This window comes from Clupea harengus, chromosome 26 (genome assembly GCF_900700415.2).
Source record: "Clupea harengus chromosome 26, Ch_v2.0.2, whole genome shotgun sequence".
NCBI lineage: Eukaryota > Metazoa > Chordata > Actinopteri > Clupeiformes > Clupeidae > Clupea > Clupea harengus.
In genome coordinates, this window is record NC_045177.1 from 6,853,771 (window position 1) to 6,876,683 (window position 22,913).

General features: G+C 45.6%; 1 protein-coding gene across 1 annotated transcript in view; it reads left to right on the forward strand.

Moving 5' to 3' along the window:
- prkcaa (protein kinase C, alpha, a) overlaps nt 1–22,913 on the forward strand; it is a 140,154-nt gene that overhangs the window by 42,630 nt on the left and 74,611 nt on the right. Inside the window, exon 3 of the mRNA XM_012827488.3 lies at nt 7,293–7,375. Within this exon, the coding sequence (XP_012682942.1) occupies nt 7,293–7,375 (83 nt within the window). The remainder of the gene's footprint in view (nt 1–7,292; nt 7,376–22,913) is intronic.

Consider the following 22,913-nt stretch of genomic DNA (forward strand, 5'->3'; position numbering starts at 1 on the left):
GCTCTTTCTTCCTGTCTCTTTCTCTCTCTTCCTCTCTCTCTCCTTCTCACCCCCTGGTGAGATGTCAGTGGAGGTCAGAGCCTTCAAAACAGAGCGCTTTTTCTTCTTCTCTTCTCTTCTTTTCTTCTCTTTTTTTCTCTCTCTCCGCCACAGGAGCATAGATGTCTTCTCTGCTGTGCAGGGACTAGGAATCTGACCTAAAGATGCTCACAACGCACTCAAGCATAAACCATCTCACGCAACCAATCTGACTGAACCGCAGACACTTAAAACACACAGACACACACACACAGGTCACTGGTGCTGTTTTGCACATTACACATTCTGTAATGTTCATCCATTCGTCAAGTCGACAGGTCAACACACACACACACACACACACACACATACACATGTACAGCGTGGGCACACACTGACACAGACTCATGCACATACTCATCGCTTAGAACTGTGTCATGCGTTGATGCTGTTGAACCACATGCAAAAGCATGCACACGCATGAATGCGCATCAACTCACACACACACTCACATAAACTTGTTGACTACACACCTTATACACTGTGTGTGTGTGTGTGTGTGTGTGTGCAAAGAAAAGAGAGCATCCTCATCCAAGTGTGACTGAGCTCTCCAGCAAGTCCCCTTAAATCGGATTAAATGCCACACTCTCTCTTCCCTGACCCTCGCTCAACACTCAAGCACTGTGGAATTCCCACCAGAGACGAGCTTACAAGAATTACACTGCCTGATATGAGGAGGACAGAAGTGATGTGTCTGTGTGTGAGCCCCCCCAGCCCCCTCCCCCTCCCCCAGCCCCCAATTATCCAATCGCAGCACCTTTGCCTGCCTGCGGCACGGTCTCCAAAGAACAGAGCTCTTCTGAAACTCGATTGTCGGCAGGCGATAAGCTTTCCAGGGGTCGAAAGGCACGGAACACTGAATTGATTGTGGCAGGAATCTCGCAGCTCCGGCTTTTTTATGACTCCACACCCGCAGCCCTTCTATGGCTCTGTGCGCCTCCTCTGCACCTCCTCCTCCTCCTCCTCCTCCTCCTCTTCAGCATGGTGGAGACGTGTCCGAATCCCTCGTGGCTCACACACACACATTCATGAGCTTTTTATGGTCTTTCTCCCTGAACTCGCTGTGGTATTTTTCTGCAGGGGATGGTTGTCTGTGCCTGTGTGGGGCCGTGACTGCAGTATTGGATGACGTGTGTTTCTTTTCACATGGTATAGAACGACGGTATGCAGTTGTCCATACCACTGTATCAGATTATGGGAATGTATGCAGACGAGTGCACGTAATATACACATACTTCGCACATAATGTGTGGATGGGATTATTTGTACAGCCGTTGCATTTGAGAACATAAGAATATGATCTCTCCATGTTTGGATAGGACCATCTCTGTTGACATAAGTCCACATGACCAATGTCCACTGCCATGTCCACATTCCACATGAATAGTATGGATATATGTACATACAGCATGGATAAGTAACAAAAAACAGGAACATTTGAATGTAATTGCATTTTGAAAGTTCAAGATGTCTCCTCTCCATGGGGTATTGCTGAACAATGCCATATCTTTCTCCCCCCTTGTCAGATTAACGTATTTCCATTCAAACACCCAGCTCCTCCATTTTAATGCCTGAATGACTCAAACCAATTCACAAAATTGTCATTTTGGCTTATTTGGGTTACTCTAAATGTCACACTTACATAAGATCCATTTGAGAATAAAATCCATCTAAGAGTGAATAGGTTACCTCTGCCCTCTCTCTCTCTCTCTCTCTCTCTCTCTCTCTCTCACTCCAGTAGAAAGTGAGAATATGAATAAGTCATGCATCGTCTGAGTTCATTACTACATGAGTTTATTACTATTTCCTGCTCTGTTACCTCAGCTGAAATAATCCTGAACAGCCTGTACTTGAAAATGATTTCCTGGTATCATTAATGCACTTTTAGTCATTGCTGTTGTTGTCGTAGACATCATCAATATCATCATAATTATCCTTATGCATCCCAAGTGCGACATTAGAAAGATATAACTGCATATGAATCCCCCAACATCTCCCACTTTCAAACTTTGGATAGGCAGTGATTCACACACAGAGAAACTTTTGCCAGTGACATTAAAAAGAACTTACAATGATTTTTATTCCTTTCAGAAAAGTCGTATTGAATAACCTCAGGCTCACTGTGGGGCACCAGGAGTATTGAAAGGAGAATCTGAGTGTAAATCTGTCCTCTGTAGACACTTTCTAATATGAAAAGGGATGAAAAGCAGGTCAGGTAAGGGTACTCCGGAGCAGTGTTTCTCCACTCCTGGGTCTGGGAGGCGTTCTGAAGGAGTCGCAGAGTCTTTGTGTTCTTTGAGAACTTTAATGACTTTAGACTTTATAACAGTAGCTTTTATTTTGAAATAAAAAAAAAAAACCTAAGTCTTCACCATTGTCATTCCTCAATCTCATAGGGGAAAGAGAGCTCTTTCAAAGAGACAGAGAAGGTTCTCCGTGAGTGGCGGATGCATACCCTACTGTCGGCTGGAGTAGTGCTGTAACGTGGGCGGGGAGAGCTTCGACTTACTAACCGTCTACAGGGATTCCACTGATGGGCTAGTAGAAAAGTAAAATGTTTAGCTAATTAGGCTAATTAGGCTACTGTAGTTATGTTGCTGGGTAACGTATTTTCTTGCATGTGCTTACGTTGTTCAGATTTCTGTGTGGGTAAAGAAATCAACGTGTATGTTTAACTAGCCGATGATGAGTATAAAGTGAAGTTTGAATCGTTAAGTTGGGCAAGTTGAGAACCACTGCTCTAAAGCTGAGAGGTAGCTAGGAGAGGATGAGTTGAGAACCACTGCTCTAAAGCTGAGAGGTAGCTAGGAGAGGATGAGTTGAGAACCACTGCTCTAAAGCTGAGAGGTAGCTAGGAGAGGATGAGTTGAGAACCACTCCTCTAAAGTTGAGAGAGAGTTAGGAGGAGAGGACGAGTTGAGAACCACTGCTCTAAAGCTGAGAGTGAGTTAGGAGGAGAGGATGAGTTGAGAACCACTGCTCTAAAGCTGAGAGAGAGTTAGGAGAGGATGAGTTGAGAACCACTGCTCTAAAGCTGAGAGTGAGTTAGGAGGAGAGGACGAGTTGAGAACCACTGCTCTAAAGTTGAGAGAGAGTTAGGAGAGGACAAGCACTGGGAGGCTTTTTCTGAATAACTTCAATAAGTCTGTACAACGAGACTGATATCAAAAGCCAAGACTGAAATTCCAAAAAATGTCCTGTACAGTGCATGTCTTGAAAATGACTGGAATGCTTTTAGTTAGGTATTGACATTTTCCACTTAATGTCTATGTCCTATTTATAATTGATTTACCCCAGACTCTGTGGGATGAGAATTTGTAATCATGCTTAGATGAACATACTGTAGTTTCATACCACTGATTTATAATGTATTCTCCCTAGTGATTCATTATATTAAATTAATTGTATAAATACAATTTAAGAATTCAAATTAGATTAATTATAAATAATTAATTTAAATCATCATTCATTGTTTAGTAACCTGTTGCTCCTGCAGTCTGTCTGTCTCACAGTTGTTCCTCATTGTTGGTTCTGTTGAGGTCAGTAGGTGTTCTTTATCTTCAGATCTTTTTCCTTCGTCTCTTGAAGTTCAAAACTTGCCCTGTGAGATTCAGAGGCACACACACTTCCTGAACAGCAATTATATAAGAGCAGGCAACAACCTACCGCTGCTGACAGACTTATTGAAGACCCATAAAATCTTTTGATTGGGGAAAACCCTATTGGAAAAGGTGCTGTAGTGTGACGTAATGTGGTTGCGTAACACCATTTCAAGGGCTCTCAGAGCTGGCTGATTAGAGTTAAGTCTTTGCTGCATTTAATTGAATTAGACACACACTGGCTAACATGAAACGCTGTTACATTTCAACAGGCCCCGCATTTCTGCGAGTCATGGCCACCTCGTTATTGTTCGGCCGAGAGGCAAGAGCCCTCAGAACAATGACCGAATAAAGACGCGTCAGGATCCAGCATTCATCACCACGCGGCCACTTTGTTTGAGGCGGCCATTGGGATTGCCATGAAAGGTTGCCTGTGATCGAGACGCCCACGGAGCCCCTATTACTCAGAGCCGTGAAGGCGCTGTCTCTCTCAAAACAATGTCCCCAACTCGCCTAGCTGTAAAACACGTGGAAACCTCTAAGGCTTAGCGTCATTTAACCAGAGCTATGGGTGGTATTGATGGAGAGGTGCAATTTCTTTTGGCAAGGGGACGGGAGCTACTGTCCTTTGTGACACCTTGTTGAGACATTACTAGAAACATACAGGAGTGCAATATGGCATTTGGGGGTAGAGGGGTAGGGGGGTTGGGGGGTGTGGGGGTGTATTTCTGGGCTCACCAATAACTGACAGGTGAAACAAAACTCCACTTCTCAGTGCTCTTGGGAGAATCTAGGGATTTAATGAGTATTGATTCGAAAATCCACGTTGCACTGTCGCCCCTGCATAATTCATTCGGTCCCAAAAGTGAAATTATGATAAGGTCAATGTGCGACATCCCACTCATGTCGGCCCCAGTAAAAGTCACCCTGACATTTTCTGATCCTCTCTGTGTAACTAAATGGATGTGCCTTGCAAAGGAAGATGCTGTGCCTTGCACAGGAAATCTATGTGCTTGCTCAACACACAGAGGTTCACTAATTACGTTTATCAGGATTCGGTTGTCTGGTTAATGTTAGTGCGGTGTTTGCACTAGGAGTGGACGAGCTGACAATTTTATTATCGTCATTGGTCTTGAAGATGTCCATGATCTACTATTCAGGCGAAACGTGGAGATTGTGACATTTTATGTCCTCCTACTAATGTATCCAAACGTAACATAAAACTATGCTACAAACCAGCAGAAGTATTGCCTACTAGATGGATGTGCTGATTGGCCAAATTATAACATTCTCATTCTATAACAGTCTCTTTCGAAGGTCCGATCATTTGCCGACGTATTAGAGCAGAGCAAAACCTCAAACGATGGAGAGAGATGACTGAAGCTGTCATATTCCATCGAGCTAAGGCTATAGTGATGTTGAACAACATGGGATTTAAGACAAAGATGCACACTTATGCTGTTTTTCATGGTTATATTTTGGCTGCTGATTACAACTTGAAGTTGAAATTGTGAAACAGCCCGAATGTTTATTCCTCTCAGAATGCACGTTTGAGTGGTTTACTAAAACATTTCTGAGGACTTGACAAATTTGTGTCATTTGAAGGTTAACTGCATCCTTAAAAGAGTGTTTGAGCTGTAAACTAAATGATATGACTGTACTCTGAATAAGTTGGTGAATATGGACTAAATTCAGATTTTAATTCAAATCTGAATTTGAATGGGTTGAAAATGGCTCAACACGCCATCTACTGTTTGAAATCAACCTGAAGCTTGCAAGGCAAATGCTAAGGTAGAGTCAACCGTTTAGGACTTATCCATGTCATGAAATGAGTGGCCCAACTCCCCCAGCCCCCCGTGAGTCAACCGTTTAGGACTTATCCATGTCATGAAATGAGCGGCCCACTTCCCCCAGCCCCCCCAAACCCCCCCCCCCCCCGTGAGTGCGAGTCTTATTTTCTCTTGCTGAAGGGACTCATCATTCACTGGAGGTTATGCCCCCCTCACCCCCCCACTCCACCCCCTTACTCTCACTCTACGGTCATGGTGGTCAAATCTAGAATATGTTTTCTTATTGTTTTAAAAAAAACAACTACCGTGACAAATGGAAACAGAATGATAACAGAACACACTTTCCTAATATCCCTATGAAGTCTTCGTTTTGTGTCTCAGTTATTTTATAGCCTTTTTTTTCTCTCTCTGAGCCTTGAAGCCCAGATTCAAAGTACCATAGAATGCACAGACACTTTTGTGTCCCTGTTTCCTTTCAAACGCGGACTGTTACAATAGATCTAGAAAACATCTTTATTTCTGACAAACAAAAACTATGCATAGCCCCTTTTAAGAGTTTTCAGACACGGTTGTTCTTCCACAAGGCCTCAGCTGACCTTCAGCAGTTGTGAGTTTGTTGTTCCTCAGAAAGAGAAGATGATAGCTTTGTGTACTCTCACCATGATAGGGTAGACTCATTATCTCCTCAGCTTCAGCTTTCTCAAATATTGACTCACGCCTCTCAAATTTGGACTTAAACTGCTGCCATCATGTAACATGTTTTTCCCTGTGTGTCGGTCCAGCCAACGTCTCTCAGCCTCCTCCGCTGTTTACAATGAAACAAATCCCCCCATCATTGGCTTTAATTAAAAGGCTCAAGACGAACATGTCTGTGATGTTGGATAAGGTCCAGCGATGTGTGACTGTCTTAGTGTTGATGTTGGCAGCACATTTCTCTCTCTCTCTCTCTCTCTCTCTCACACACTCCCATCCCATCCCATCCCACTCCATCTCCGGCCGGTGGCAGGTTGGGAAGATCTATCGGCCAGGCAATGGATGTGTTGAGCGCGCTCCTTGGATCGGGGAGGGGGGGAGGTGTTTGGCTCGAGCTGCTGTTTATGAATCATTCTTATTGCAAACAGTCAGCACCGTAAAATATCAGCGGCACCTTGAGTGATGGGGAGGGGGGGGCGCTTAGGTATCCTTCAGGGCTGCACTGGAGTGGCTGACCGGGGGTGATTTGCGGTGATTTCTTTGTTGTTATTGATCATTAGCCTCTGGAACGGCCAGACTCTAAAATGGCCTTTGGTTCACAGAAACACACCTGACTTGGTTACTGAAGCCAAGTGCATATGTTAGCATGTTTGGGTACAGTGCATTCAGAAAGGATTCAGACCCTTTAATGCAGGCACATTTTGAGGGTCAGGCACTGTTTCACCATAACCAGCTTTATAAGGGATGCAGCTTATTTCCACTTTCACCACAGCAGCCATGGTATGTGGTTGGGCAGGTATAGTAGCGATATGAAGCCATTGTAGGTGTCATTAAATGAGAAACTCTTAACTCATTATTAGATATAAATACAGAGGTGACCAGTTCAGATTTACAGTTCCTAGCAATATACAGGAAACATGGCAATTAGAAAAAAAATCACTGCACAACATGGCTTTTCATACTGGACTTCGATATGACACTAGTGTAGGAAACTCTATGTGCTTTAAACTGAGACTGAAAGACTAAAAGACTGAGACTAATATTTCTCAAACTGTGATTGTGATGACTTCCTGTCCACATTCGTTCTTTGTCTCTAACTGAAGAAGCCTTTCTCCTCCTTTTTGTTTTTCAGTTTGCTGTTTCGTGGTTCACAAGCGCTGCCATGAGTTTGTCACATTCTGCTGCCCCGGAGCGGACAAGGGTCCCGACACAGACGTGAGTAACTTGTGTGATTCTTGTGTGATTCTTGTGTGATTCTTGTGTGATTTATTGTGTAGATTATTTACTGTGAAGCCACCAGATACAGTATCAAATCACCAATACATGTCCAAGCGTCACTGTGCAAACTGATGCCAGATCAGTGGGGAATCAAGTGAGATTTCAGCTGGTTTTGATCAGTGAATGCAAAACGGACAAAACAAAACAATGCTCTTTGTTTTCAAAATGTCCTTGTGTATTCACACACACCCACCTCCCAACACTGTGCCCAAAAAAAGAGTTTTGCTAAACATCTCACATGATCCAGGATGTTGGCCCCGATATTGAGGATGAATCACTCCAGCGGGTGGCTAAGTGCTCGTTCCCATTCACCAAAGACCCTTGCATCTCAGTAAAGTCATAGGTCTGTGCGGCAGTCCCTCTCCGAAGCTGAGACCTCACACTCCTTTGGTTTACCAGGAGCCCTCAGCTGAGACCTCACTCTCCTTTGGTTTATCAGGAGCCCTCAGCTGAGACCTCACTCTCCGTTGGCTCACCAGGAGCCCTCAGCTGAGACCTCACTCTCCTTTGGTTTACCAGGAGCCCTCAGCTGAGACCTCACTCTCCTTTGGTTTACCAGGAGCCCTCAGCTGAGACCTCACTCTCCGTTGGCTTACCAGGAGCCCTGGAGCTGCACAGTTCATAACCCAGGCTACCTGGCTGATGTAGCAGCCGTGGGCAGCAGGCCTTTTTCTAGGCAGGCACAGTAACAGAGATCAAAGGGAAAGTGCCCGTCTGCCTGGCTGGCTGCCAGTCGTCCTGGACCCCAGCATCTGGTGTGTGTATTAAGAGAACAGATGGAAGAAAGTGCAGAGATCAGGAAGTGGAGTCCACGACTTTATTTGCTTACATTTTCATTTTGAATTGGTGGAAAGCAGCTCCGCAAAACCTTTTAGCCATTTTAAAACAGTTTTTGTCATTCTCTGTGAAAAAACCTTCATTATATTCTCCATATGTAAGCTATCATGGAAATTAAATTAGTAGGATGTTTTATAACAGCTGTACTCTTAATAGTCCTCAAAACAAAAGCCCTAGGGGTTAAATCCAATCATCGCAAATTGAAGACATATTTAATGGCATTTTAGCATGACATTTGCATAATGAGTTGTCTATATTGGCTCACACTCCACTCTTTCTCAGGCGTAGTCTAGTCTCTCACCTTTGAGCAGATGCTGCTGAGTCCCACATTATTGAAGTAAAACAATACATAGTTGACCTATTTGTTGTCATGACAGCCCTGCACACACTCCTAAATATAGTGCGGTCGATTAAAAGTGGATATTGTCTGCATTTCCACAAATGTTTCTTCAGTATATTATTAAAGTGGATACTGTTTACATTTCCAAAAATATTATTTCATTATTCAGACTACTTTGTGTCACCATGGAGTGCCCCCTCAGGCCATGCGTCTACTGTCTCTCTCCCGTTCGCTGCTCGGTGACGTCTGGCCCGTAACGGGAGATAATGTCAGTATTTCAAGCTGCTCTGTCATGCCCCAGCTGTTTATAGAATGCGTAGCGTAGATGACACCCAAGTCGCTGAAATAGTTTGCACTGTAGGATCTCAGATCGGCGAGGATCCGGGGGCCCCGGTCTTGAGCTGCATCGGCAAGGGTCTCTCTGGGGCTCAAGTTTCTCCTCCCCCCCCACCCCCCCGTACAATCCACGTTCACAATAGATATGAATAGACCTCATTCTCTTTGTGTCTGCTCGAGGCATGGCTGCCCAGCATTGATTTTTATATCCGCAATTTCCTCCAAACTGACTTACAGACCACATGCTCTTTGTTGGTCAAAAGGGACTAAACACATTAAGTCAATTCACCGGCTCCCTTTGGCAGACCAGAAGCTTGTTTTTGTTTGCTTAATTGTGTTTCAGTAAACGGCTACCTTGTGCCAGAAGCTCCTTCATTAAATGCTTCCCCTCACACCCCTTACGGTACCTCTGACATCGGCAGGGCTCGCAGAACTCTCCGTGCCGTCTGAATCCTACACACCTAGCACAAAAGGTTGCCATGGGCAACACGCAATCGCGACCCTCCATCGTTTGGGAATCGGCGCTTGTGTGTGTGCAATTAGACTGCGGAGAATTGTGCTGTGTGGGTATGCTCTGCTGACACAACAAAGCCTCATCACGGCACGGCTATGAAGAAGTGGCAAAAGAGACAGTGGAAGGTGCTATAATTACGGGAATCGGTGTTTCCATATCAACACACTGGAAGTTTACACCGCAAACATAGCTCTGTTTTGCTGAACTCCTTTCTTGTGTCACAATATGAAATGGCACCTTTTTCAACTAGATTCGTTACAGCCAGCTGTTACTCAGCATATGAAAGCAACGCGAGAGATAAAAGTTCCTCTGACAGACAGCACCTGTGCACAGCAAGCACTGATCAATCGGCACTACATGAGTACCTGAAGCTAAAAAGACTTCTAGTTCTGAGGAGCCCGTTTTTTTCACCGGGGCCTGGGAGAGACTGATTGAATAAGGAGGGCTGAGGCTCAGTGCTAAACCTGAAGGAGGGCTGAGGCTGAGGTCAGGGTGCTGTGTGTTTTGGCACTGAGCTTTTCAGCTACAGCGGACTGAGGTAGCCGACCACTACCTCCAAAGGTAGCTATAAACTGTTGCAGAAAAGAGGCTGCCATTTTAACGAAGAAAACGCAAAGTTAGAGTTGAACTTTAGTTGGTGAGCCTTAATGAAATCAGTAGTGTTACACATATAGGCTGATTTTGAAAGCGCCCACACACAGTGATTTAGTAAACTTTAGTAAAAAAGATACTTTGTCTCAATGATTAAAAAAAAACTACTATGTCTTTATAGCAAATACTGCCCTCAACTGGTCCCAGAAAAACGAAGAAAAAACAAGCTCCATTTCCACACTCTCACTCTCTATTTTTGATATGGGTCCCCTATCCCGTTCTGTTTGTGTTCCTGGTGTCCGGCCCAAAGGGAGGTAGTGGGGTAAACTGATCCGCTGGCTGGATGACAAACACTGTGCCCGTCGCGCTCCGCTGTGATGTAATACAGCCCCGGCGCCTCTCTCCTGCGCCCCTCTCCTGCGCCCCTCTCTGTGGCACGCTGTACCAGTGGGTGCTTTTAGCCCGGGCAGAAATACAGCCTCTGCCTGGACACCTCCCATCCCCCCCCAACCCCCTGCTCCTGTCCTCCTCAGCAACGGGGGAACCCGATGCCCCCCTTTTTGTGCTTAGCACCACTGTTTTTATTTTGGCGTTTCGGGTGTCGACATGTTCGAGTGACACGACTCGCTGTTCCTACCTGCTGGTGTTTCTGCCACTGTGGGCCAAATGAGGGTGTGTGCACTTGCTCTAGTTCTTCCTCTCTCCCGCTTCCCCATCTCTTTCTCTCTCTCTCTCTCTCTCTCTCCCTTTTCTCACTCTCTGCCTTATCTTTCATTTTGTTGTATGAACTTCTTCCTTTCACAGATGCCTTCTTTATCTCTGTTTCTCCAATCAGCGAGTAATACACGAAAAAAGGCAAATTGGTTTTGAATTACCTGGAGTGCACAGTGATCTCCCTTCACAAATCACATTCAGTCCTTGAGAAGAAGAGGGCTTGAGCCGTCTGAGGCACGCACACGTTACACACAATCTGAAAAAGCACTTCATCAGGGACGTCCAGAACACCAAAAAAACTCACAGTAGAGCTCTCATGCGCTGTTTCCCCTATTTCAGAGAGAGACTGACCACGCATCAGGTAATTCATCTGGGCACTGAAGTTGTTCCCATAATGAGGAAGGCAGTAGCAAGTGTTGAGACTGTGTTTTCCAGTTTGGCAGTCGTGGCTAAACACAAGTATCTGCCAGTGGATCATTCACCCATCTCCCATATAAACCCAGTGACATATTCTTCACGGGCCCTTACTGAAGTCTTAATAAACATGCAGATGAGGGTACCCCCCTGTAAGGCCATATATACACATATTTTATATGTTGAAGACTCCTGCAAATCATTTTTCTATACTCAATCATTTACAGGCTCGGTAATATTTTAAGGTCTCTGTGCCGTGTTCGGTAATGAGCTCATTGATCGAGTTGTCTCCAGCCTTTGTTTCAGGATGCATTATGAAAAAGTATTGTGTTCGTTACAAAGCCAGAAATAAGTCATGTAAGCTGCGTGTCAGGAGTTTTTGCCGGGTACGATTGATTTTTCCGCTCTTTCCTTCCTTATTCATCATGTTCTGACGGAGCCTGAAGTAAGCCATTACTTTTGCTCATTCAGTGGTGTCAGAACTTGACCAAAAGTAAACTAATGTGCTATTTCGTATGTCTTTTATGTGCATTGTGTACACACTTGGATATGAAATTAATATGATCACTCCTTTATTAAATTGTATGGCAGATAGGTTGCGTAACACTTATCGATTCATGCGATATTATAAAACCAAAGCTCTCAGCGTCATCCTTTTCACTCTCTCCTCAGTCTCCCATTTATAGTTTAAATCCCGGTCTCAGTGTAGATGATAGGCTGCACATTTGCCATTTAAAATAATCCCAGTGCTAATCCCGGTGTGGTCCCCCCCCCCCCCCCCCCCATTTCACAGTCAGACATCGGGCCTCTCTGAACAGCAGTGGCCCGGGACATGAGGAGTAGCTTCAGGAGGTTTGGACTTCTGCGAGGGGTGAGGGCAGGGAGCAAACACAGCAGCTCTCAAGTTTAGTTTTCTGCTAAACTGCTGAGGTTTTTCCGCTATGCACAAACAGCACAGATACAGGTCCAATAAAATGCTAGCAGGAAGAGCTGTCTATACTCCTGTTGTTGTCGTCAAGGAATATAGAGCAGTGCGTTATGTGTTTAGTCATCTTGCGCTCTATGCGATACCTGACACCTTTTGAGCTGGTCGTACGTCACGATTTCATACTTGGTGATTTGGGGGCCCTCGAGAGGTTTCCTCACATTTCCACACAAATGGAGCGCTAACTTATAGAGCGCTAACTTGGTATATGGTCCAAAGGTGAGCTCTTTTTAGACCTGATATATATATAGACGAGACGCCTCTCTGCAAGACAAGATACCCCCCCACCCTGTCCCCATACACACTGAAGAGAAGCTCAGATTTGACAGGAGCCGTGATGATGAGTGGGACTCCTCCTGGTTTCGAGCCCGGGGGGGGGGGGGGGGGGACACCAAGTGAACCATGCCTCCTCTACAGCCATGAATCATGTCCAACCAGCCCTGCACTAATGATGGCCTGACTCCTGCACCACCCGGGCGCCATCAAACTTGGCTGATTGGGCAGGTTTAACCCTCAGTGGCGTTTGATTAAAGATGTCTGTGCAGCAGGGTGGCATCTTGCTGATAATGGGGCGGTGAGGGCGGTAGCAAATGGGGTCTGTGCTTTTGATTGAGGGGCCTGGACTGGATGATGCTTTTGGAGAGTGTTATAAGTTCGGCAAAGGGCAAGAAACAGAACCCAGTAATCTGTCTGTCTGACAGTCTCATCCAGATAATTGGTTTGTGATGAATCACTATTGGTATTGCACGTATGATTTTACCCAGGCTGTACAACCAGGAATCAGAAGAATATAGCAGTTTTATCATTTTCGTTGGAGAATAGTGAACATTGATGATAGTTCTCTGGATTTTGATGAGAGTTTTTCCTGCTGCATTGGCACAAACCCTTGCCCACTGACAGCAGATGTGGCTTAGTGTTGAAAGGACTCCACTGGGCTGAGTGTTGAAAGGACTACACTGGGCTGAGTGTTGAAATGACTACACTGGGCTGAGTGTTGAAAGGACTCCACTGGGCTGAGTGTTGAAAGGACTACACTGGGCTGAGGTTTGAAATGACTACACTGGGCTGAGTGTTGAAAGGACTACACTGGGCTGAGGTTTGAAAGGACTCCACTGGGCTGAGTGTTGAAAGGACTACACTGGGCTGAGTGTTGAAAGGACTACACTGGGCTGAGTGTTGAAAGGACTACACTGGGCTGAGGTTTGAAATGACTACACTGGGCTGAGGTTTGAAAGGACTACACTGGGCTGAGGTTTGAAAGGACTACACTGGGCTGAGTGTTGAAAGGACTACACTGGGCTGAGTGTTGAAATGACTACACTGGGCTGAGGTTTGAAAGGACTACACTGGGCTGAGTGTTGAAAGGACTACACTGGGCTGAGTGTTGAAAGGACTCCACTGGGCTGAGTGTTGAAAGGACTCCACTGGGCTGAGTGTTGAAAGGACTACACTGGGCTGAGGTTTGAAAGGACTACACTGGGAAGTCCTGACCAATGGGCTCTCAGCTGGGCCCAAGCCTGTTGAGTCACAGTATCAAATGCCACTCGCTCCAAATGCATCTTTCATTTTCTCTCTCTCTCTCTCTCTCTCTCTCACTCACTCTCTCACTCTCTCTCTTTCCATCTCTCTCTCTCTCACTCCCTATCTCTCTCTCTCTCTCTCTCACTCCCTATCTATCTCACTCCCTCTCTCTCACTCTCTCTCTCTCACCCTCTCTCTCTCACTCTCTCTTTCATCTCTCTCTTTCCATCTGTCTCTCACTCCATCTCTCTCTCTCACTCTCTCTCTCTCTCACTCTCTTTCCATCTCTCTCTCACTCCCTCTCTCCATCTCTCTCTATCTCTCTCTCACTCACTCTCTCTCTCTCACTCCCTCTCTCCATCTCCCTATCTCTCTCTCTCTCTCTCTCTCTCTCTCACTCCCTCTCTCCATCTCTCTCTGTGCCGTGTCAAAGCAGAGACCTCAGTGGAGGCTCCTTGCTGCTGTCCTGAGACAGGCCCTCCTAATTGGATGCATACACGGCTCATTGATCTTATTACAGCTCCATTAGCTTCTTCAGAGAGGCTCTTGCCGGATCTTGAGCTGGTTGATAATGCCGGCGCCCCAGCCCAGCTCTCTCTGTATCATGAGCCCTGTGCTCTTCCAAGCTGTGCTACAAGGATGCATCAGGTATGTCTTGATGTTCTGAACTTCCAGATTGACTTCATTTCTTTTGGGAGCCATGGGATTGTATGCTTACTTCCGCGAACAAACATGTGCATCAAGACTACAAATACCAGGGTGCGCCAGAGAGCCTTGAGGGGAAAAACACATGACTCACGGTTTGATACAGAGCTAGACATTAGCTTCTGGTACCCATAATTAGCCCAGACTGAAGAGTTTGCTCAGTGTAAACACAATAAGAGGGGTCATCAACCATGGCGCCTTTTCTGATTATTATTTCCTCCCATGAGCCTTGGCTTCCCTTTGACCTCATATAACAGGTGAGGTCACAATCATGCTATTCGGGTTGTGCAAGGAGATGACATCAGACCCTGACCCCCCTGCCCTCCGCCATCGTCCTCTCCCAGCAGCTCTTCCCGGAACCCGCTGCTCTGACTAATGCCAGTGTGTTTGGCGCCCAGGGCATGAGTGTGGCGTGGCGTGGGAGATGCCCGTGTTGTGACCACACGGTCCGGAGAAACCTGCAGAGAGGAGCAGAGGGCACTAGCTATGGCCATTCGGAGTCGCCCAGAATGAACATGAAGGTGATGAAGGGTGAAGGTCTTCTCGTCAGCCCTCTATTCGATCGTGTTCTTCAAGGTAGCAAAGACTTCCTTCAGGCTGATGATCATTCAGGCATTTCAGATGAGGTCAAAACAAGAAGGACTGGCCTTGTTTGTCAGAAACACCCGTGATAATAGGTCAGGGCTTTTGTCCCTTCACTGCATTCAGGGCTCTTTAGCTTTATTTTTTTTCTAAATCGTTGTTCCCTCACAAGACACCTGGTTTGAATACCGAAAGTAAAACTGGATTTGAGATCTTGTCAACTTTTCCCATGAGGATTGATCCTGGCGTGGAGAGGAGTACGTTTGCTCCTGTTGTAGAGTAGCCCCGTGCTCCACATGCTGCCTTTGTTCTTTCCCCCGGGGAAATCTGAGAATTTGAGAAATTAACTTTGCACCCACTTCAGCAGGCTGTCGAACACTGGGCTGCAATGTGATCTGGTTTAACCTGTTGCTGGCCAGTGTGTACTAGTGAGATGTTGAAAAGAGTAATGCTGGAGTGTGTGTCTCTCTCTCTCTCTCTCTCTCTCTCTCTCTGCCACCCATTTCTCCATCTCCCTGACTAATTGTAATTTATTGTACTTCAGTCCAACCTTATAGAATCCCCAGACTCTGTATTCTTTATGTATCCCTTTATGTTTTGTATGAAATGGCACCCCCGATTCCTGATTATTCTCCAATGAACAATTCAGCATGTATTCCTGCAGATCCACCCCAGGACGTTTACAATCTAACCTCATCATTGGGCAATTTGGGAGAATATTATTGAATATTGATAATTGAATCTGTGACTGCTGTGGGGTTTCCAGTATGAGGCTCTGGCCGCGTGGCCTGGCTGGGAGGGCCGTGGGCTGGATGGGGCCTGGTTGGGAGGACCCTAGGCTGGATGAGGCCTGGCTGCCTGAGCACTGAAAGACTCCCAGTGGGTATTTGCAGAAACCCCCAGGGAGTCGCTATGGCATCTATGGAATCCTTTTCCTCTTGGAAGACACGCACTCACACACACAGTCACACTCTCTCTCTCTCTCTCTCTCTCTCTCTCTCTCTCTCTCTCTCTCTCTCTCTCTATCTATCTATCTATCTATCTATCTATCTATCTATCTATCTATCTATCTATCTATCTATCTATCTATCTATCTATCTATCTATCTATCTATCTCTCTCTCTCTCTCTCTCTCTCTCTCTCTCTCTCTCTCTCTCATACACACACACTGACAGAGAGTATGAGAGAGAGAGTGATGAGGAGACAGACAGAGAGGGACAATTCACTTTTCCTTCCAACTTTTTTATTTTTGTAGATTTCTAAATTTGTACAAGTGGTATGCTGGTGTGCTCTTGAAAAGGTTATCAGCCGGATGACTAATTGCTTACAGAGGGGGAGTTAAGATGTGCTCTTGACCCTGGGGTCACTGCTCCCTGCACTGGAAACACTTAAGACCCGGTGCCAACCCAGATACGCCTTCTCAAGAGCTTAAAAGAAATCGGATGCTTTAGTCGAGGATCAAGAGACGAAAGCCTCCTCCGTCATTCTTTCTTCCGAAAAAAATCCCATTTGGATCCTGTGCCAGAGCCAGTTTAAGGTGTTTGATCATGTTCACCTCAGATCAGGCTGGAGAAAGCTAATCCTGCGGAGGCTGCAGTGCATCATGGGGCTTTGAGTCGGCCCCTGGGGTGCTGCTGGTCAAGGTTGTGATGCCGAGGCGCTGTTTGTCTCGGTCACGTGGCCACTCGAGTCTGCTGACTTGTCTCACCGGGTGTGAGAGTATCGATCCACCAAGTGTCACGACCAGGAAGATGAAGTTTAGGAGGGACTTTGCTTTTGTGCATATAGAAGAAAAAGTCGTGTCTGTTGTAACGTTGGTGGCTTATTGTTTCGGGATGACTCTTCGTACTCTTTATCTCTTTTCATACTAAGATCTCTGTGATTCGGAAATGACTATGCATGGATCAAAACTTCAGTTCAGTCTAAGAAAAATATATTTTAACTGGAACACGCAGAGTTCATTAAATGGATGTTTTCATTCTTCCTGGTCTTAAGTCTTGAGCGCTCTTTTGGCAGTGTTCCTCACTCCTTGCTCCAGCGTGTGTACTCTAAACCACCAGCTTCGGGAATTCCTGGAGTGAGCGAGTCAGGGGATTTTACTGCCGGACCAAAAAACCTCTTTAATTGACTCCCCTTTCCCCTCAGAAAAGCAGACAGATTTCTCTAGATGGCAGCGCTTCAGAGGGGCACAGGGGCTGTCGACTAGTTTAGATTCATTTCATGAGACTGAGCGGATTTGGACCCTGATCTGCTCCTGATATTAAAATGGCAGCGTCCACCTCGCTGTTTTTTTTTCAGAATTTGGCCAACGTGACCTTTGAGGGGATTTGTTTAATGAAGCCAAATTCACATTCAAGGAGATGTTTAAAAGATACGTCTTTTTTTTGGGAGTACTGGTTGGACTCATTGTGTTTTTTTCCATTGGAATATTTAAGCTTTGTTTAGAAATGTGTTTGGAAGCATTTACTGATACTAGGTGTTGCGTAACCGTCGACTGCGTTCTGTCTGACTTGTTCATGTAACCTACATTTATTTGGGTAAAGATTGAATTAATGTTGTTGATGTTTTAAGTGTTTACTGTTCAGGAAGACATTGAGGAAAAAATGTATTCAGAAAACTAAAATGTTTCTGTCATATCTCTGTCACATCACATACCATTTCACATAAATACAGTACTATTCCAATGTGTATGTACAGTCTTTAAAAAATCTCTATTTTCTGTGTAATATAGACCTACTTCTCAGATTGCCTAGTCCTGTGTCTGCATTGGCAGGCCCTAGCAATCCCATGTCCTCATCTTTGTTCTCTTTGGCTTAGCCGTGAGAGCAGACCACTGTTCCCACATCCTCTAGTGTTTTGATTCATTAAAATATAATCAAAGCCCTTTTTCTAAAGCCGTATTCCTTGCCACCTCTATGAAACCCTGCCTATGCAAATGTTTGGTCTGTTTTGTTTCTCAGACTTATGTGACAAAACCTTTTACGTCTAGTTCCGAGACCAAAAACATATGATAAATAATTCAGCCCTAAGTTTTTGTCCCCATTTGTTACCACGCCGGGAATGACAGACACCCTTCAGCCACGAGTGTCCACCACCTTCCTGAAGTCAGCAAGCATTCATTATTTATGACCTGCTTATGGTCTGTCTCTGGCCTGACTGCTCTCTGGAATGTGTGGCCGAAATGGGGGATTCAGAAGTTTTTTACTCCTCTGTTTCCACGGCACCACAGAGGCTGCCAACTGTGCTGCAGAAAGAACAGCAGGAAAGATTCTGGTCCGCAGGTGTCCAACACTTTGTCTTTGTTTACCTTTTCATGCGCAAGCAGAGTAAGGTTTCAGAGTCCATTTTAATAGTGCTTTTGTAGTTAGAATTGAGCAACCTCTGCCTGTTGAATATTATCTCCTTTCTAATGCATTCGTAAACATTAATAAACATTATTTCAAGTCAGATTATGTATGATTTCTCTCTGGGTGTTCATAGTGTTAGGACAAGTATTTTCAGCAATACAAATAGTCAGTAATGAGGACTAATCAGTGATTTTAGAAGGACCTTGTCTTTGTCTCAAGCCAGTCAACGGCTACCGCTAAACCTATTTAGCAGACGTGCAGCAGTTGTGCACATCAGGAGGAAAGCATCAACCGAACCCAGTATAGATCATCTCTTGCTCTGGAGTCAGAGCGAAGGATCTGGGTCACTCTGTCAGTGGGGTCTAGTGAGTCATGTCCTGTCAGTTTGAAATGGTTTTCCCAGCAGTGCCCTCAGAGGAGGCTTGTGATGAGACACTCGAGCTTGGCGCCGTTGCTGCCCGATGCCCTGCTATGGTGTGGGCACCCGCCATCCCGAGCAGATGCTAACAAACCACACCCCTGCTACCCCCTTCTGGAGACGAGCCCAGCCGCCCCCCCCCGCTCCCATGGAGCTCCATAAAGCCTTATTTACGAGTCTAATTATTTCCTCCTCCGCTGAAGTGTCCTCTTCGGGGTTTTCAAGCATGGGCTCCCCCGCCTGTCAAATGGTAAAGTGGGGGGTGGATCCGTGCGCGGGGGAGAGTCCCCTACGTGTATCAAATGAAAAGGCCAGCCAAAGATATGGAAAATAATTTTAGGGCTATAAATAGTCCTGGCCCATGGATAAATGATAGTGCCGTTATGTTCCATGTCTTCTGCGTCACCCCCCCCACCCCAAACACACAGTCTTCACATGGGCTCATGAGTACGGGGTTGGAGAAGGCAGGGTGACATGCAATCATCCACCCACAGCTAAGCTTGTGGACTTTAAAAAAGGTCAAGGCTAGCCCCAGCAAAATAAAGCAATTAGTGACTAGCGTTTTTGTGAAACTGTGCGTTCCACAAAATACCACCTTCATTGTCATGCACTCTGGAGTTGCATGACGGCCATCTTAGCCCTGCAGCATCAACCACTGATGAATGTGCTTCTCTTTCAACGGCACCCTCCTTGATTCTTCATTCTTCACCTTCAATCTTTTATTCACAGACAACCTCCTGTTTGTTCCCTTTCTCTTTCTTCTTCTCCAAGTATTGATGTGGTGGGACTCACTCATTCAGTGCTTGTGTTGAGGGTGAATCTCTCGGTTGGCATTTGCCACCATGAGGCAGAGGGAGCTCGCTGGCTTGTCCCTGTCGGTGGCCAGATGGGAGGAAGTGACTTTAGCCTCAGGGCTGCAGCGGTGCGCAGGCTCTTGCTTGCCAAATGTCACCGCCCCAGTGAGGAGCTGAGCAGAGGGGGGAATCTGGTGGATTGATACCTGCGGGGACCTCTGTGTCGGGGTGTTCTGGCGGGGGCGCTCCCAGCGGGCGCTCTGATTGCGTAATATGGGTCCCTCTGGGCACCCCGGAGGAGATCCAGGCCCCTAACGCCCACCTGTGCCACAGTCTGTTGTCTTTGCACCTAAGGCTGCCTATAGTCTGTCGAGCCTGGTTAGGAAACTGTCAGGCCAATGCTCCAAACTGAATCAGCCAAAAATGATCTCAGCCTGCGATCTTGCTGTCGACCTTGTCCTTCAATGCCTTGAAATACTGACACTTGAGTCAGAGCTTATTTGTGGAAGGTTTAGCAATTACAATCCAACCTGTAGAAAGGGTCACCTCACCAACGTATACATTATTTCTGTAACCAGTTTTTATGTGTAGCTCTTTACCTGTTGTTCATTAGTGGCCAAAAAGGTAGGGTGTCTGTGAAGTGTAGCGTTAGAGGTGTGAGAAGTTGAATCTGTTCAAAGGCTTTCTGTCCAGGTCAGCACTGGACCCTCATAAAATGGAGGCCAGTGCTGAAGTGAGAGCAGTATATGATTCTTTGTTCTCTTATGCTTGTACCACATGTAATGCATAGACATGTCCACTGCATACTGCCTGAATGTTGCCCACTGCATGTGCAGTGTGCCATTTCCACCTGATTGCCATTTCCACTAATGTGATAATCCTGGACAGTGATGTAAAATTGCTTTGTGTCTTTCCTCAGTCAGAAATGACGTGTAAAGGCTCAGATTTGGTATCCTGGATCAATGTAATTAACATAGAATGAAATGGTGCACCACGGTTGAATGTGATTGAAATGAACTGAACGGAAGTGAATTTTAATCAAATGATGGATTGATCAAATGAAATTGATATCATTCATCTCGATGGCTCAGGTATATTGGGACAACACTGAGGGTTTATTTATTCGTCATTCATCCTCTGTTGGGTCTGGCCCTTCCTAAGCCTCAGGATAGGCTCACAGTGTGCACACCGGTGTCCTCCCTTTCTACTCTACTTACCAATGAAGTATCCACTGACTGTCGCTAGACTGAGGCCATACTGGAGCATTTTAATTGGTAATTATGAGGACCAAACTGTGTATATTTGTCCAGGCAGTTACATAGTCTCATTTCACTGAGGTAAAAAATAAGTAACGTATCCACGGCAACCACTACAAGGATCAAAACACCCCTACTTGATAATCTGGAGCACCCTCACACACAGTGGCCTCTTCTCCTTTTGGTCCTCGGGTTGTACGAGCGGTCCGCTGGCCAATTATGTCAATTATTTTGTTTTTGTCATTGTTGTTGTTTTGCTTTTAGATAAAAGGCACGACAAAGCGCTCATGATAATGTAGTGATGATTCCTTCACTACGGCTCGGAGGCAAACCCTGGGCTGTTCAGAAGCCTGTAGCAGATGGGCAGAAGTGTCGGTTGTTTATGGTTAATTTAATGTAATTATGCCGCCTTCATGCCGCAGATGCAGCGTCTTCGGTGGAGGCGCTTTTTCCAGCTGGATCTCACTTGTGACGTTAGCCGTAGTTATGAAAGCAAACTGCAGGCGATGTATTAGACTGAGCCAGTGAATGGAGGAACACCGTGCTGCTGAATAACTCATTCTACTCTGGTCTTTGCATGACACTTTATCTCTCTTCAAACACTGCGATATGTATGCTATAGAAATGCATCGTATGTTCAGGCCTTACTGAAGAGATTGGATAATTACTGCACTCTCTAAATTAAATGATGAACTAGACAGCTAATGGCAGAAGTGTTTTCTTTGTCAGAGATGTAGAATGAGAAGAGAATATTCTTAATTTTTTTCATTACTGCACAGTCATAGTAATTGTGATGATACAGTCTTCTGAGATCTTCCCCTGAATTGGGCAAGACCCTGCTTGTTATAAGCATTCAAAGGGGGCTGTGCTCTCTTAGACTCAGGATGGCCTTTCTCACCCCGTGTTGCCACTGCCATGTTGAGGGAGAAAACTGTGCCATTTTCCTGTCTGTGTGTGTGTGTGTGTGTGTGTCTGTGTGTAATGAGGGTCGGCAGCCGAAGACTGAGCTTCCAGAGCTATGTTTAGTCCCCCCACGTGTCCTCCCTGGTCCCCTCGCTCCTCTCTGTCTCCCAGTGACAGCCACCTGCAGTGCAACATGCCCATCAGTCAGCCACATGCATTCTCTGCCAGCCACTTTGTGTGTGTGTGTGTGTGTGTGTGTGTGTGTGTGTGTGTGTGTGTATGTGTGTTTATGTTTGTGTGTGTGTGTGTGTTTATGTTTCTGTGTGTGTGTGTGTTTATGTTTGTGTGTGTGTGTGTGTGTTTATGTTTGTGTGTGTGTGTGTGTATGTGTGTTTATGTTTGTGTTAATGTGTGTGTGTGCGTGTGTGTGCGTGCGTGCGTGCGGGATGTGTGTATGTATGTGTGTCAGAGTTTGGATGCATGAGTAGGTTGCCAGTGTTTTCAGCTGACTTGAAAGACGATGACCGATACAACAGTGTTGTAGCCTATTTACTGATGGAAAACTGCATCTCAGCTGACACCAAAATTACTAAATGGATTAGAATAGATATATTACTGAATTACTTCATGGATTAGGATAGATATAAATAATAGATATATCACTGAATTCATTTCACATTCACTCTGGGAAGGTTACTTGTGAGTGCAGTTGTATACTTGTTCTGTCCTACCATAGTCACGTTAAGTCAATGTTTTGCGATTCCACGTAATTGTGATTTTAATCTGCCTGCAATTAACAGATTGATAACTCAAGAGTGAGTTTTTGTCTGAGTCTGTTCAGGTGGTTAAGTCTGTCCCCAGTGCACTGACACCAAGTAACCGTGACAACCAAATCTCGCTGAAAGATGACCCGCATAGAGAGACGGGCATTACTGAATGGGCGGCGGTATATCTGTCTGGCCCTCTTGATGATAGCCAGGGATTTTCCGGCTTACCTGGCCATCAATCTCCAATAAGCTTTCAGTGGGGTGACGGGGGCCACAGAATTGCCTGTAAACCATGGGCCTCACTCAAAGTGATATGGGGATAGTGCCACTTCAGCTTATTCTGAAGGCCCCTGGTAAAGCATTGACGAGGAGTAATATGAGTTTCAGAAATGATGTCAGCTTGAGCTAATTAAGTGCTTAGCTCTTCAGTTGGCTTCTGTGAATGTGTGGG